Source organism: Polistes dominula, unplaced genomic scaffold (genome assembly GCF_049000335.1).
Source record: "Polistes dominula isolate Pdom_NZ unplaced genomic scaffold, Pdom_raw_medaka contig_79, whole genome shotgun sequence".
Classification (NCBI taxonomy): Eukaryota; Metazoa; Arthropoda; class Insecta; order Hymenoptera; family Vespidae; genus Polistes; species Polistes dominula.
This window is the reverse complement of record NW_028300916.1, coordinates 2,739,377-2,758,477: the sequence shown is the minus strand read 5'-3', so window position 1 is coordinate 2,758,477 and position 19,101 is coordinate 2,739,377. Positions and strand designations below refer to the sequence as shown.

The window sequence follows — 19,101 nt, the reverse complement described above, 5'->3', positions numbered from 1 at the left end:
CGAATAAATAACTCGAACTATTGTTGTTGTTGTTCCGTGTTTTATCAGAGATGATGATGATATATATATATATATATATATATATATATATCAATCCCCAACGTTTTATGGGAGAAATTAGAAAATCTTATTTCAACGATAAATCTTTTTCTTTTTGATTATTTCTTTTTTCTTTCTTTCTTTTCTTTTCTTTTCTTTTTTTATCTACGATAGTTAATCACTGATAGATGCATCGAAAGATTAACTGCAAATGTTTTTTTTTTTCATTCTTTTTATTTGTATATATCGAGGGTTATTGGATATCGATATCGTTCTTTATGCAAAGGTAATCGTAAAGTAACGTTAGTATTTATAGTCGGCACTTTTGATATTTGTTTTTGAAAGGGGCAGACAAGGTGGGGAACACAAAAAAAAAAAGAAGAAACTTTCTTTTACCTATTTCCTATATTATTTCTATTCCTATTTGTAGAAATAAATGTAACGCGGTATTGTCTTTTATGTTTTTTCAAAGTATGAAATTTCTTTTTATTTATTATACTTCATCAATCGATATTTGTTATATGTATAAAATAAATAATTTTTATTAAGAAAATAATAATATTATAATTTGATAATTAACATAATAAATTATATTATTTTTTAAATAATAGGAAAAATATGTAAATAATTTTCCAGTGTATGATTTAGAATAAATTTAATTGAACATAGTGAAAATGTAAATCTCTCATTTTTCGACGATTAGAGAAAATGTCATCCACTTTGATCGAGACTAATGAGTTACGAATAAAATATAAACCAGGTAGATGGTTAATTAGCGTGTAGGTGTACGCGTGCGTGTATAAGATATTATTCGTTCTAGTTGAGAAAAGGTTGAAAGCAAAACAAGAATGAAATACAAAACCACAAAATGTGATTCACTTTTAGCATGTTTCTTCTCATTCTACGAAATTAATTACTAGTTTTATTTTTCTTTCTTTTTCTTTTGTTCTTTCTTCTTGTTCTTGTTCTTTTACTTTGCTCTCATTGATTATAAGAAAGTTTTTGCTGATGCTGACGCAAACCACATCATTCTATTTCGATTTTGATTATTATCGTTTCCCATTGATGAACCAACTAGAAATTTACATATCATGTTAGTTTTGCTAGTAATTATTAATAGTTAAATAATATATATTTACTATTCACGTGCAACGGACAGAAGAAACTTTGTTTCACACTTCTAGCAAAAGTTTGCCAAACGTTACTCCTGTCCAGAACGATTTAGAATGGCTTCAGTTGCATCCTTTCTATTATTCTGTCTATGACAAGAGATTAAACATACCAGAATTGTGATTTAATGTTATAGACCCGACAATTATTATTTAATTATATTCTTAATTAATGTTTTGTAGACTAATATATTTTTAAATTATATATAATAAAAATTATATATATATTAATAAAAAAATATTATATACAATATAATAAATTATATATAGTATTATATAAAATAATATTATATAATATAAAATAAATTATTAAATAATATATAATAAAAATTATTATTTATATATTAAAATTTATTATATAATATATAATATAAATATATTATGTTATGTATAATAAAAAAATAATACATATATGTATTTTATAAATTTTATTTTAATTATAATAGCGATATATATATATATATATTTATAATTTAATACATAATATAATTTATTAAATTAATTATCAAATAATATAATTTGTAATATAACTCTTTTAAAAAAATAATTTTACATACAATATATCAAATCAAGATCATCGTACTAATTAACTTTTATAATTATCGTTCCTTTCATCAAATTTCTTGTATCAAAATTGAAAAAAGAAAAAGAAAAAGAAAAAGAAAGGTGAAAGATAAATAGAAAAAGAAGAGAAAGGGTGTTTCCGAGGGAGATTTGAAAAGAAAGATGTACGTGTCAACGTGTTAACAAGATAGATAGTTTATCGTAATTTCGAAGGGCGTGACCGCGAAGCAGTGTGGTCTTACTCTTTCACATGCATCGTGAATCCGGTCGAATCCGACATGCGCAGGAACAGATCATGCCGTCGCTATGACGACCTCATCCGCGTCTTAAAGTCTCTCTTCGGTGTCCGTTAATGCTATACGTAATATATATACATATATAAATACATATATACCTGTATACCATACTCTGAGCTCTTTGTTTATGAATTATGGCGTCTTTTGTACGTCGTTAGCGGTACTGTGAAGGTGCGTTTAAAAGAAAACAAAAAAAAAAAAAGAAAAACAAAGAAAATAGAAATAAAAAATATAGAACAAAAAGATAGCGATAGAAAGAGAGAATGATGATGATGATGATGATGATGACTACAGAATAAAGCAAAAGAAGAAAGAGATGAATAGATAGATAGATAGATAGATAGATAGATAGATAGATAGATAAGTAGATGAATGAATATTCCAAACAGTTTGCTTTGTCTGATAATTCTTTGCTTTCTCTAATGAGTTTTATATCGGATATATTCTATACACACATATATACATAAATGCATACACACGCATGTATAGTTATGTATAATGGGTTTTGACGTTTCTTCTTGTCATCATGAATTTACTAAGCTCGCCTAAGTATACACTTAGAAATTAATTAGGAGCGTTAAGTGGTCAAGTGATGTAATATGCTTGACGAAAGAGAGGGTTTCAGAAGGAGGGAGGGAGGAAGGGAGGAAGGGATGTAAATCAATTAATTCGTACGTCGTACGCATATGAACGGATAATTCATTGAATTATTACTATATATATGTATATAGATTTATATAATCGTATTTGTGTAAGTACTTTAATTAATCAACCTTACATAATATTATATACATATATATTGTACATAATTTAAGAGGATGTAGAGATGTATATGCATATATATATATGTGTATACGTACTTACTTGTTAGATTAATTATTATAATCAATATTATAATGTGTATATTACATATTTGATCATATTCATAACCGGTTAAATCCAAATGATGATAATCTGCCAGTTGATTTTTTTTTATCCTTCCCCCCCCCCCTTCCTCGTTGTCATAATCCATTTCGTTTTCAAATTCAAACAAATTCGTACGAATTACGATAGCGTGCGGTGTGGGTAGTTTTTGGGGTGGCTCTCGATCGAAACGTAAAATCCGATATATCGAAAGCTGTCGCGGTATCTCTTCGTCATAAATTGTCGCAGGGACTGGTGTGTATATCTATCTATCTATCTATCTATCTATCTATCTATCTATCTATCTATCTATCTATCTATCTAATCTCGTCTATATTATGTACCGGGTGAACTACATTAAATAGATCATTCACACAAATAATAATTCACTTGATATTTGTGATAGGAACAAAATGTATCAGACGAGAGACTGGCTTGTTTTCAAATTTAATTCGATTATTTTTTCATATCTTCTCCTTTTTAATCTGAGTCAATTAATTTTTAAGGTAAAATATATTTTATCGTAGTAGATCTTGAACGATATTTTAAGGTCATAGTTCGTGTCAGAAAATTACCTATTTAACCAGTTAATTGTGACGCTCCGTTTTGAAAGTGAGCACCGCTGTGTGTCGCTAAAATCGACCGATGACGAGTTTTGAGGTTATAATTGCTCATTTATAAGGATAAAATGAACTCTAAAGATAAAAATAAAAAATAGTAATTTACAAATATAATTATGTTTCGTTTTTTTTTGTTTTTTACAAAAATTGCAATTTAAATAGCAAATGGTTATTACTTTTAACACATGACGAGTATACCAGTCGTGACATAATACACGTGGTATTTACAGGGTATTTTGTACTCAGTACAGTTTATCCTATATTAATATTGAATGGATTTTTTTCGAACACCCAATATATTTCATGTATATGTATAGTAGATTCGGCTGTCCCCGATGAAACGCGATAGGCAAGTAAATAAACGAGTTCGAAGACGTTTAAAGGGCTCTATGATCTATCGCTCGCAGGCACCATTGTCCGTTGTATTGTTATCCGAAGTAGTACATATATATATATGTATATACATATGTATAGAACATATATAGATATATATACATAACATAATCACAATTCTAGACTCGTACTGCAGACACCATGCGATGCAAATTTAATTATCGCGAAAGGTGGTCGGTTTAATTTTACAAGAGACATTTCGAGTACTCTATCTCTCTCTTTCTCTTTCTCTCTTTCTACTCGTTTAACAATGTTTTTTCTATTATTACAACTCTATCCCATTCTGGTGATGATTATTAATGTGATAATTTGTTATCACTGTGATTCATTTTTGAAGTGAAAACTTCTTTCTCATGAACGAGCGTCGTGAACGAGCATTGTGAAATTTTTCCAATACACCTGTAGAAATACTTGTCTTAACAATTTACCTTTGAAATATTAATTCGTGTGCGAATATAATTTCCTTTGTTTTTTTTTTTGTTCCTTTCCAGTAATCTCGTTGAGAGAAAGAAAGAAAGAATGAACGAAAGAGGAAAAGAGAAAAAAAGCAGAAAATAATCGCGAACCCTTTGTATCGACTTTTCTATTTTTCTCTGTCTCTTTTTCTCTCTCTCTTTCTAGCTTGTAGTGGAAAATTAAAGAACGATCATCTTTTTGTCCAAGCCGACAAGATGTCTCTTTGTTACTAGCTATGTCATAGGGGTAGAATAGTAGAGACCAGTCGAAACGTAAAGTCCCTTTTTTCTAGCCATCCTTTTTGTGTCGAATAATGGAACCAAAGACTTTTCTTCTAAGCTAACCGAAAAATTAATCCTCGAAGAAAAAGATTGTATCTTTTGAGTGAAATTGTGATGACGATGATGATGGGTAGGTATATTGCGAAAAGAAACTGTCTGGGTTTCCAAAAGGATAGTGGAAGAAGAAGATAGTGTATAACAGACGTTGAAAAAGATAAGACGTTACTTTGAACCTTTTTCTATTCTACTTCTTTTTTATTTCTTTTCTTATTTTTAACTTTCTTTCATATTTTTTTTTTTCTATTTTTGAAATCCTTTTTGTTGTTGTGGTTGGTGTTGTTGAAATTATTCCTTTAAAAGCTTTCGTTTATATTGAAATATGTCACGTATCATAAATTTCACGAATTTTTCCCTCAGTTTCTAGTTTGTTTTATCAGACTAATTGTTTTTAATACTTTAGTTAATTAATAATATTATTTGTTTTATATTAATTATTTTCTAGATGATTTTAACCTAGAAAAATATCTTTTTTTTTCCTATTTATGTATACAAATATTATTATATTATATATAAAGTTGAAAAATTGAATAATACACATATGTCGAAAAATATATTCAGTTTAAAGTTTGATGTATATTTCGTAATATATTTTTGTGTGTGTGTGTGTTTTTTTTTTTGATAGAGAATTTTGTTGAAAATTTAGAAAAAATTTGTCATGCAATTAATCATTCTTCTCTTCGTCAAGTAGTATATGCTAATTATGACAATTAGACGATCTCGTTTATTAGAAAATATCGGACGATATAATAGGACGTGTATTGCACTAGATATCACAATTGTCATGTTTATTATGAAGAGAAGACTGATTGGAAATACGTATAATAATTGAAACTGGGATTTGCATAGATTTATATATATATGTATATTCATGTATTGTATATATCTAAATAATATGCATATGTGTATTGAAAATATACAGGAGGGAATATTGGTTGTTCCATTTGTCACGTTCAACGAAACATTGACAATGTCTCAAGAATGTAATCTACAATTTTTTCTTATTGTTTCTTCTTTTTTCTTTTTTTTTTTTTTATCAACATACTTCCAAATTAATGTTCTCAAAGTTAGCAGAATTTTTTTCAATTTTTTATTATTAACACGTTTCATGCCACGTGTACCACCACCTGTGGTACACATATTATTAGACATATTTGTTTCAAATATATGTTTATAATAAATTTAATTCTGTACAAAGATATTCCTATTAAATTATACAAAATGCAGCAGTATAGAACAAAGCACATAAGTTTATTTAATTGTTACATTAACAATAATTAATAATTACACGTAATGGTTGATTTTGTTAAAGTAAAATCAAAAAGGGTTTGAATGAGAAGTCAGATAATAAGGACTTGGCATGGAACGTGTTAAAATTTATATATATATATATATATATATCAAAGTATTGAATATAAATCAAATATTATTTTCTTGCACGAATAAGATTTTATTCTATATAGAATTCTATAGAGAAAATAATGCATTATGTGAGCAACTTAAATGGTAAATTAAAAAGAAAAGAATAAGAGTTTTTCTTTGACAATATTTTTCAACTGACTGATTTCATATTTTGCTTCGATAAACAATAAGATCAAATGAAAACAATTATGATTTTCTATCAAAAATATACTTTAGTAGTACATAAACGTTGAATAGTACTACTTCTTCTTCTTTTTCTTCTTTGTTGTTTGAAATCTTTTTAGAATTTATTTTTAAATGTATAAAAAAACAAAAAAAACAAAAAAAAAGTATAAGTAAGAATTTTTCTTTTATCCTTTATAACGAATATAAGAGTAAATTTTCGTAGGATTCAGGGAGGCTGATAAAGAAATGTCCCTGAAAAGAAAGAGCCACTTGCGGTTATTTTTTCGTGAAAGAAAATGAAAGGAAGAAAGAAAGAAATCAAGAATGAGAGAGAGACAGAGAAAAAGGGAGAAAGTGAGAATAAAAAAAAGAAAAAAAACACAGAGCGGAGCCGTGAAAACAAACAAGTTGTTGAATGGCAGCGTGTTGTGCGAAAGTTAAGAGGGATCTTTATCTTCTTTTTTTTCTCTCTCTCTCTCTCTCTCACTCTTTCTCATCCTTTCTACCACTTTTGTTTTTTTTTCCCTTTCGTTCGTTTATTTCGATTCAAAAAACCCTATATTTTCGTAGTTGAAAATTGTTACAGCAAAAAGAAAGAAAAAAAAAGCTTCATTATAAAAGAGACTTAATTTCTATCGATGACTATAGCACACCATAGTGTGAGATCGTATTTGTTTGTAGTTTTATTTACTTTCACCCACGCGTTATTATTTTATTTCTCTTATTTTTAGAAAAACAAATACTAAAGAAGAAAGAGAGAGAGAGAGAGAGAGAGAGAGAGAGAGTGAGAGAGAAAGAGATATATATTTTACTTAAAACTCTAGAAAATACAAGGGTTTCACTGTAATCCATGGATATCATAAAAACACGTAGCTTAAAGATAATAATCACCTGCTAAAAGATTATTACATTTGTTGACACATATATAATAAAATATACTTTTTATATTTTATGAAGAATTTTCATCTTATTGAATTTTATTTTTTATTTATTTTTGTCTATCATAATTCTCATTTTTATTATTACATACTCGTAGTTATTTAGATAAATGTTTTTGAGACAATTTGGGACCCTTTATCTCGTTATCTTATATTTCAATTGAATAATTTGTTTTAAATATATAAGAAGTGTGCTAAAAGATTATTACATTTGTTGAAACATACATAATAAAATATACTTTATATTCTATGAAGAATTATCTTCTTATTTAATTTTATTTTTAATTTGTTTTTGTCTACCATCATTCTCATTTTCATTATATACTCGTAGTTATTTCGATAAATTTTGTTTGAGAAAATTTCGGACTCTTTATCTCGTTATAAATTATTGCATTTGTTGAAACATACTTAATAAAATATACTTTTTATATTCTATGAAGAATTTTCATCTTATTTAATTTGTTTTTTATTATTTTTTTTTGTCTATCATAATTCTAATTTTCATTATATATTCGTAGTTATTTCGATAAATGTTTTTGAGAAAATTTGGTACCATTTATCTCGTTATCTTACATTACAATTGAATAATTTGTATAAATATATAAGAAGGTAACAAAAGCTTGAGATATTAAACGTACTACTCTACTAGTCTTTTGTAAAAGGACGTACCTAGTTCTTCTCACCCTCCTTTTGTATTTCTACCCCTCGATGCTGCTTTTTGTTAATCAAGATCTCTCCGGAATAATTTCTCTTTCATTTAATCAGGGTGATTAGCGAGCTCATTTTGTTAATTTATCTTATTTAACATAGTAAAAAGGAATATACGTTTTAAGTGAAATAAAATAACAAAAAATATATTTTTGTTAATTAAATGTACGATGAAATAATATTATTCAAATAACAAATGTTATTGTATTAATGAATAAATTTTCATTAAAAAAAGAAACAAAGAAAGAGAAAAGAAAATAATTAAAAAGGAAACAGAACAACAAAATGTAATAAAAGTAACAAATTAAATTCGTGATATTATCGATTATTCCATTTACCATCGTTGATCTTTTTAATTAAACAATTTTTTTTTTATTTACTACATTTAATTAAATTTAATAAATATTCAAGAGGTGATAATAAAATACTCGATAGATTTGTTAAATAATTCTCTTTCTTTCTCTCTTTCTCTCTCTCTTTCTCTCTTTTATTTATTTTCTTTTAGTAAATTTGAGTCATTCGTTTTCTCTTTTTCTTAACGTTTGATTCCCATTAAAACGTGTCCACAGGATCAAAAAAGAAAGCAAACAGAAGATTTTCTTTGTATGGGGGATTCCTGTCTGTGTGTGTGTGTGTGTGTGTGTGTGTGTATGTGTGTGTGATCTTTTTCTAGAGAGAAAAGATTGTCATTCTCTTTTATCTTTTGCAGTTTCTTCTTACTTTCATTCTTTTCTAAGATATTTTTCCTTACTTTTTAACGAAAAAGAGAGGGGTGGAGAAACATAGGGGAATGAGGGGTTAGAGTACGTTATTTAACCTCTCCTTAACTGCCGTCGATCAGTTTCATCTTTCGTTATTTCAACCCTCGTTTATCCTCTTCACCATCACCACCACCACTACCACTACCACCAATTTTTTCTACCCCTCTCTACACTGTCAGACTTTTATTTTATTCTTTCTTTCTCGAACTTAACCAATAAAATGTTTTCAAATAAATTTTTCTATGATAGCATTAAACATGTAATCACTATACAAATGTATATCATGAAAAATCATTAAATTCGGTATATGTGTTTTGGTATTTTTGTTTACCTGTGTATATTTTTATATACACATTAACATGCATTTGTAATATAATATAATATAATATATATTAAAAAATACAATAAAATTTATTTTATTACTATATTAATTAAATATTTTTATAAATATTTTCAAATAAGAATGAGGAAGTTAATTTATTTTTTTTTATTTAGAGAAATATTCAATAATATTGTTGTATACGATAATGTATATATTATTAAACAGATATTATAATTTATAATTATTTATTTATTGTATTATTTTCGCTTTTTTTGTATGTGGAATTTATATAAAATAAAATAATTTTTAAAGTATACCGTTATTTATTATAAAAATATTTTAGGATAATAATTTAATATATAATTCAAATACAATATAATTTAAATATAATATAATTTAAATATAATGTATAATAATTATTTAATTTTTATTTAATTTTATTATAATTATTAGTGTTAGGGGTATAAGTATTTTATACAATATACTAATACATAGAAATTTGAATAGAAAGAGAGATAGACAATTTTTGAATAGTATAATTACTGTAAATTTCCAACATTATTTATTAACCAACACAAATATTTTCACGAATGTTGAAACATCGATTTGTTTAATTCAATTATATTTTCGCAGCTCGAAAAAGATAGAGATAGAGATAGAGAGAGAGAGAGAGAGAGAGAAAAGAGAAAAGAGATAGCAGACGTGATTTCGTTTGTTTACGCGAGTATTCTTGTTTAATTACCTTCGTTTTTTAAACGAATAATCCAGTAAAGCTTCTCCCGTCACTGGAACAATAATGCTCTGACAACAGGATAGTTTTTATATCCGGTTGTTATTTGTCAAGCGTTTTAAAAGAAAAACAAAGAACACGAGATAACGACTTGACTGAATACGAGGACGAATTCGATAAATGTATATCATTCTGATTATAAGATTTTTATCGGCAATTGTTATATCAATGACAGAGAAAAAAATCATATCTTTTAAATAAAAATTGCGTACATATTTTCAAAAATAAAATAAGTATTCATTTTAATTACGTTATTGTATAATTATTATATATCATATTTTATAATATTATTAAATTTCCTAAACAAATTTTATTATGTAATATATTTATTATTTTATTTTTATTTATTTTATTATATACATATAATATATTATTATCTAATATTTATTAAAACATATTTATTATTTTATAAAATAATATAAATATTATTTTTATTATTTAAAATATTATGTTTATTATTTAATATTAAATAAAACATTGCATATAATTACTTAAGTTATTATAGAAATTTAGATGCAACCTAGCAAATTTGTTTTTATTATTTTTATTTTTTTATTAATTAGTAAATTTTAATTTGTGTTTAATGTTAAAGAAATTGTATAAATCGATATTATACAATATATATATATAACGTAGATGTTAGTAAATAGGCAGATATTCTGTAATACTTTTATAATACTAATTGTAAAAGATAAGAAGAAAGAGCAAAGATTGAAAATGGTTGCTGTGTAATAAAAAGAAAACTAAATGGTTTTATTTGTCTTATTATCTCTTTCAGAAAGAACTTAGAAAGATATCTGTATAAGTATATATATTCTTATTTATTCATCATGCTATTCTCGAGATACATGTCTTTCATATTCCAGAGTAATTTCGATTCATCATAAAGTAAAACAAAAGAGATATGGATTAAGGTACTAATTGTAAGGACAAACAAAAGGATTTCTCTTGGTATCATTAAAATGTAGAAAGAAAGATATATATATATATAAAGATAAAATGGATAATTACAAATAATATTTGAAAATTTTTAATTAGTTGTTACTTACTTACTTACTTACTTACTTACTTACTTACTTACTTACTTACTTACTTTACGTTTTCTTTTTTTTTACTTACTTTTCTTACTTTTCTTTTTTTTTTTTCATTTACTTTTCTGACAAATGTCTTTTGGTTTTATATTTCTATAAAACTCTTCTCGTAGTAATTATCCGTGCAGTAGTAGTTTGTTGTTACGTGTGATTCAATTTTTTTCTATTTCTTTTTTTTCTTTTCTTTCATTGTCTACATTTTTTTTTTTTATATCGCATTTTATTTTTGTTTTTGTTTCTCCTGACATTTTGCGTCTCATTTATAACTCTTCTCTTATTCGTCGCTCGAGAATTTCAATCCCATTACTTTTTATAGAATTTTTCTTTCTTTCTTTTAAGTAGATAACGCGTAACAGACATTTTCTAGCTATGGGAAAACTTTTCAATATTATTATAAATTTGATTAAAATCATGAGGAACGATATTTTTGTATCTTTGAATTTTATGTATCAAATTTTATTTCATAAATTAACGAAGCTTAGTTTGTTAAGTATTATCAATTAGATCTAATCTTTCATTTGATCACTTTACAAGTGATCGATGTCGGTAATATGTCTGGATCATGTGTAGATTTACTGACTGTTACTACTTTAATGTTTTATCACGTACAAATCGCTGACTTGTACTACTTAAATATCTGTCGTTTAAAACCTTGACTCTTACTATTTCAATTTCTGATTGTGCATAGATATTATTTACTTGTACTACTTAACAAAACGATTTAAAATACAGAAAAATATTATTATAATATTATTATAAATTTGATTAAAATCATGAGGAACGATATTTTTGTATCTTTGAATTTCATGTATCAAATTTTATTTCATAAATTAACGAAGCTTAGTTTGTTAAGTATTATCAATTAGATCTAATCTTTCATTTGATCACTTTACAAGTGATCGATGTCGATAACATGTCTGGATCATGTGTAGATTTACTGACTGTTACTACTTTAATGTTTTATCACGTACAAATCGCTGACTTGTACTACTTAAATATCTGTCGTTTAAAACCTTGACTCTTACTATTTCAATTTCTGATTGTGCATAGATATTATTGACTTGTACTACTTAACAAAACGATTTAAAATACAGAAAAATTACTATAAGAATTCGACTGTTTTACAAAACAAAATATTTTTATTATATTAATATATTTATAACTATTAACACGTAGTTTGAAAAATACTGACCCGTTAAATGATATAATTATCAAAAAAAAAAAAAAAGAAAAAAACATGCAAATGTAATTTTAGAAAATTTCTTTTTTGGTAAACGTAGTTTTCTCTTAGCTTTTGAAAATTGAATTTTTCTTTCACGGTGTCAAGGAGAATAATAATAAGAAGAACTGTTCTTTTTGGGCGTTGTTAAAAAGAAAGAAAAAAGATCACGTGTACGTGCATATATACATATACATATATATATATATATATATATATATCTATATCGGTACGGTGATACAAGGAACATAAAGAAAGCGTGAAAAGCACGATATATTTATCGGTGTGCTGGAAGAGGGAGTTCTTCTTTCACGTTTCCTTTATTCTCACGGAGAAAGAAACGTAATGCACTTTCTTGACGGTCTTTCACGTTCTCACGAATGCCAAGAGTTTTCTTGATACATTCTACCAAGTTTCGGTTTCTTGGAATGTTTCATTCTCCGATTTGCAAGTCGACTCTATGTACCTATGTGTGCATGTACAAGTATACTTTCATATATATATATATATATATATATATATATTGTAAATGAATATATACATTTAACACAGCTAGTGAAACATACACAGAACATTGCTTTCAAAAATTTGAAAAAATGAAAAATAAAGTCTCGAATGATATGTTTGTTAAAATTCAGTTAATATTTAAATTGATAAGAAAATTGATAATATTATTAACAAATTACATTTGTAATAATAATTTATACATTGTAATAAATACAAACAATGCTAACATAATATTTTTCTTATAAACAATTTGATCTTAAATTTCATTTCAATCAAAAGAATAAAATATAAATTAGGTCTTTTATTACATCCATTAGAGTTCATTTTCGATAAGCAATGACGATATTATTTTATAACTACGTCAATATATACTATATATATAGTCTGTGTATTATATAATATTTTGATATTATACCAATAAAAGAAGATTTTATATTCTCATGTATGATTTGGCGCAGAATTCAGTTTTCGATATAGAAAAATAAAGTAAATGGAGACATAACCGTCGTCTTTTTAAAGGCAAACACACGAAGCTGTCTTTCTCTCTCTCTCTCTCTCTCTTTCTCTCTTCCTCTCCCTCTCCCTTTTTCTGTTCCTTCTACAATCTTTCGTTCGCTTTCTACCCTTTTATCTATCAATATTGTTAATCCATTTCTTAGTTTTTGGCACAAACTCAGAAGGAAGATTGTTCCGATCAACAAAGTAATTCAGTCGTCAGAGATATTTTCCTATCTTGGCTCTTTAGTTTGATTTTTCTCGGTTATTTAACAAAAGAAAAAAAAGTAAAAAAAAAGGAACATAGAATAGCAAGAAAAAAAAAACAAAAAACTATGACAGAAAATGAGACGAATGCAAAGTATCAGGAATAAGATAAATAAGTAATGAGATACGAATAGAACACTTGGAAATTTAAATCAGAAAATAGTAAATTATTGAGTAAGTTTAGGGAGTAATAAAACCAAAGGAACCATTCGTGGATGACACCAGCAGGTATTGGTGAAATTCTCAAACCTTTCTACATCTGCAGAGAATAATTAAAATGCCGTCTGTGGTCTACAGTAGGCTATGGAGGACTTTTTTTGATGAAACTTATAGTTGGTAGTAGACTGTGGAGGGATGCAAAATAAAATCTGCGGTAGAGATATTATTATATATATAATATTTAATATATTTTAAAGACTTTAAACTACTTTATACTGTATATATAATTAATAAACGCTGTTTAATGATACCAATTATGTATAGAAACGAGTAGAACAGCCGACAAATGGAAGAAAACAATAGTAAAACACAGTAAAATTAGGCTTACTTTGAAGACTAATTATACCCACAAAAAATTTCCGTTACTGGGCCTTACTACTATTGGTAGATTCCTCGAACATTTCTACGTTTGCAGATAATATTTATAATAATATCAGTAGCCTACAGTAGGCTGTGGAAGACTTTATTTGATGCCACTTATAGTTGGCAGTAAGTTGTGGGGGATGCATTCATTCATGCCACTTATACGCAATGGTAGACTGTGAGGGATGTAAAATAAATTGAACAAAATAGAATTTGTTATTTACATATTATTATTATTATTATTTTTATTATTATTATTTTTATTATTATTATTATCATTATTATCATTATTATTATCGTTACATTTTATCTTAAATCCTTTGGGACTATTACAAGTGGATTTGTTGGATCTTGTAAAAGGATTTTGTGTAAGGAATATAAGTATTAGGGTAGGATATTTCAAAGAAAAATACTTCTTTTTGATCCATTCGCGTTTCTCACGTAGGATATATTTTTCAAAAGATATGGTTATCCGTTCGATACATGCTACGACTCCTTCTTGAAAAAGATCGTGCTTTGGAAACGAAACTATGTGTGTATGTTTTTATATAGAAAAAAAAGAAAAGAAAAAAAAAAAACAAGAAAAAAGTGGAAGAATAAAAGTGTATATGAGAGTGAATGAGAGAGAGAGAGAGAGAGAGTGAGTGAGAATGAAGGAAAGAACGAACAGGGACGACAATAAAGCTTCTACTTAAGTGTCGCTTCGTGCTTATCCGAAAAAAAGTTTCGTAGAAAGGAAAACTAGTTTTCTCTTTTCGTTTAGTCGTCGCCCGTCCGAAGTAAATCCTATCAGGGTAGACGAACGTTAATGTAGAAGACGGAAAAATCAATACGACGCGTCGTTTGTAAGGATCACTAAGGGCCACAAAGTTAAAGAGAAATCTCCCGATGTCATCTTTGAAAAAGTATGATTTGGGTGTTTGGGTGAAAAACTGGATATAATGGGGAAACATAGTTAAAAGTTTCATTCATTTTTGGTGACATTAGTCCAACCTTTGTCAGATTTAATTATATATGTAATATAAAAATGATATATATTATATAACTAATCCGTGAACACATTAGTTATAGGAGGATTATAACCAAAAGTTTTTTATATAAGCTGAAAGTTTGTGATTTTGTAATATATATATATAGGTTTTTTTATTTTTTTAACATTTATTTTATTAAATAAATTTTTTATTTATTTTATTAATTAAATTTTGATTTTTTATTAATTTTTTTTTTTATTAATTTGGGTGGTCAGGTGTTCGTTATATATATAATATTTCTATATATTATATAATTAATTCGTGAATACATTAGTTATAGGAGGGTTAACCAAAAGTTTTTATATAAGCTGAAAGTTTGTGGTTTCGTAATAAGTATAGGTTTATTATATCGATAATTAACTTGTGAAAATTAATTATATAAGGTTGTGGTCAAAAGTTCGTAGATTTGGGAAAAATTAGTCTCTTAAATAAAGAAAATCAATTTTTTAATATTATCTAAGAATTTTTTTTAATTAATTCCGTATAATGTTAATATATAACGTGTAGTAGTTTCTTGTATAATTAAATTTTTACGGAAATTGATTTTTCATAGATAAAAAAAAAAACAAATGTAAAATCTATGATTATGATCGATGATCAAATTATTATTATCTGTGTCAAGATTAAATAGGTTTGTTAATTCATAACGAAAGTTCTTGAAGAAAATCCATTTCTAATTCGTTTACTTTTATTTTTTTTTTTTTTTGTAATACTTGACTTCTTGTTCTTTTTGTTAAAACGCTCTAGAGAAAGGGACGTTATCATTGTTAATGATCAAGAAGAGAAGAAAACTTTCAAACATAATTATCTTAAGTAGTTGTTGGAATTTTCATTTAATACGAAGTAGTAGTAATAGATAGTGTTATTAAAAAATTCTTTTCAGTAACTAATTGTTAATTAGTATTGCTATGAATTTAATTTAATTAATAAATCTTGTAAAAGCCATGAATTGATAAAAAAAAAAATGTATTAAATAAAAATTGTGTTTCACATAGATTATAGTCTTTTGTCGACAAATTTAGGTCATACTCAGTCTACGGTGAATTTTTATAAAAAAAAAAAACAAAAAAACAAGAAACAAAAAAAAAGTTAAAAAATGTTTCGAGTTTTCTAAATTATTCTTTTTTACCGACGAATAAAAAATCAATTATTCACTTTTTGAATTTCTACCATTTGAAAAGCATCCGCTACGTTTATCACGCTTGACGTTAACAAAAACAAAAAAATAGAAAAAAAAAACAAGAAAAAAGAAAAAATCATAGTAATGTTCACTTTGCAACGTAAAAATCAAATCAACCAGTTCGAATGGGCGTGTAAAATTTAAAAAACGCCGAACGCGTGATAAAAATACAAGTGTTTACAACTGGTGTACATATATGGAGAAAGAAAAACAACACACATACATACACATATACATAGATAGATATACGTAGGAAATAAAAGTATCTTCTAATTTTACGTGTTTATCAATTCATAGAATTTTTGATGACACGTATTCAAGGATATTATCGATGTAAACACCAGGTATACACGGTATAAATCATTTCAAGTTCAACGCTCGACGTTAACGAACGTGTTTTTGCATTGCTCTGGGATTTTTCATTTAAAGAGGTTGGATTTTGAATTGGATTTAACAAATTCGTCGTTTTAATTAACACATGTATGTATACACGTTGATTAATAACTATCTGTTAATTAATATTTTAAATATAATTAATCATTATAATAGACTGTGAAAGAAGATTGATTGGTTTAATAAAATTTAGTGTCACATTATTGGTTTTCAATGAATTTCAAAACTATTGAACCGATCTTAATGAAATTTTTGTATTTTGTGTGTTCTTTTTTTCAACTTAGCGCATAGGATAATTTTTATCGCGTTTATTTTTTACTTTTTATCGTTAATAGGATTTTTTATTTAAAGAGTTATGTAAGTCTCTAGGTATTTTATGTTTTTAATAGATGGTGTTGTATTACAACTCAATTATTAGATAAATTAACCTTGCTTGTTATATTTTTTTTAGTGTATTATTATTTTATGTATTTTATTGTAATTGTGATATTATTTTGTGTGTGTTGTTATTTATATATTATATATTATATATTTTTTATATTATATATTATATATTATATATATTAACAATTTATGTTGTTTTATGCCTAATTTGAATTCCCAGAAATTATTAGTTAAAATTAATTTAATTACATTAAACAGTTTAGAATTATATTAAATCAACAAAACTACAGCAATGCGTTGCCGAAGCATCCTAAATAAATATGTAGTATAATATTATAATTAAAAATTTTATTATAGAAACTTAAACACGTCGATACAATTATTATTCATCTCAGAAAATTCTTTTACGAACATTTCATTGTTAGAACAAATACTTGAACGAAAAAATTGGTAAACCTAACAAAATATTATCAATTGCATCATATAAAAAAATGAATTATAACGATCAATGTCGTCATATGCGATATAAATGTATTTCAAAAAATATAAAAAAGAATTGAAATATAAACTGACCTTTCCGTAAACGCCGGCGCTGGAGAGTTCATTCTCGATGACCATGACAATGATCCCGAACATTCCCATAACTAATGCATAATCGCTGATGCGTTTGCGTTTCTCGAAAAGTGCCTTCCGCCTTCCGAGACGATAACCAACGTTGGGTTTGTGTTTGGAGCCAGGTCCGATACTACCGGATGGTCCTTTCATAGGGCCACCAGCACCCAGTACCCTATCGTCAACGTAACGCGGATACTCGCTGTGGACGCCAACGAGTGCGATTCCTGCATCCTCGCCAGCATTCGCAGCTCCTGCACTTCCGCAACCGGTACCACCGATACCCCCTCCTGCTCCACCACTGCTACCAACTCCACTTCCTACACCTCCACCACCACCACCACCACTTCCACCGCTGTTCTTCATCGCTCCCGGAATCGAGAGTGTCGATACTGGCTTCCGCAACTGTAACAATTTATCGTTCTATTGTTAACAATTAATTTCCTCTATATTTTTTTTCTTTTCGTTTTTTCATTCTTTCTTTTTTTGTTTTTTATTTCAGTTTTTGATATAAAATAGATTCTCGTATAACACGTTGTTGACCATCTATAACTATTTTGTAAAATCGTATTTTATTTTATATATATTATAATAATTACGTATAATATATTTTATTAATAATTCGTTATTATTATTAATAATTGGCATTAGGAACTCGAAAGTTAATAATTTAATAAACTATAATTAGAATAATGTAATTTAAATAAAAAATAAATAAATTATATTATTATAATTATAATTTATTAAGTTACATTAATAATATTATTATAGTATATTATAATTATATATTATAATTTATTAATGAAATATAAGTTGTATTTTATTTTATAATTATTATATATTATATTTTTGATATTGATTTATGATACTTTGATGATTTTTTAAACATGCACATGTATTTATATATATATATAATAATTTAAGTGTGTAATATTATACTAATACTAATACTAGTGCAATAATCACAGTACACTTTTTGTTTTTACAACAGGAATAATATCAAAATTATAGAGGGTTAACAATTGTGACGACAAAGATAAAAAATCTAATTAATTTCAACAGGTGTGATCTAAGACATTGAAACACATATACAACTGGTGCATTATTTTCTATTATTTTTGTTGATCAAATACAAGACATTTTAAGTGTAAAGTAATTAACAATTGTATTCGATAAAAAATATCTGTTTGACAAATGAAATAAAAAATAACATTTCGTGTATCAAATTATCCTGAAATCACGAAATGTGGAGTAGTTTGTTCAACATTTATTACCTTTAACACGAAACTTACGAGAGAGTATTCATTTTCTAGTTTAAAGTGAGAGAGTAACCCGAAAAACGAGAAAGCATATAGAAAGGGTCGAGAAGTATTATATTTAGGTATATATATATATATCAATGGAAACCAAGTATCGGTGTTACTAATTATCGAGTAATGTAACTCGGTTGATATGG

General features: G+C 26.3%; 1 protein-coding gene across 2 annotated transcripts in view; it reads right to left on the bottom strand.

Moving 5' to 3' along the window:
- SK (small conductance calcium-activated potassium channel) overlaps positions 1 to 19,101 on the bottom strand; it is a 207,627-nt gene that overhangs the window by 58,319 nt on the left and 130,207 nt on the right. For both annotated transcript variants that reach the window (XM_089170796.1, XM_089170797.1), the window contains one exon: positions 17,607 to 18,050. In XM_089170796.1, the coding sequence (XP_089026922.1) occupies positions 17,607 to 18,050 (444 nt within the window). The remainder of the gene's footprint in view (positions 1 to 17,606; positions 18,051 to 19,101) is intronic.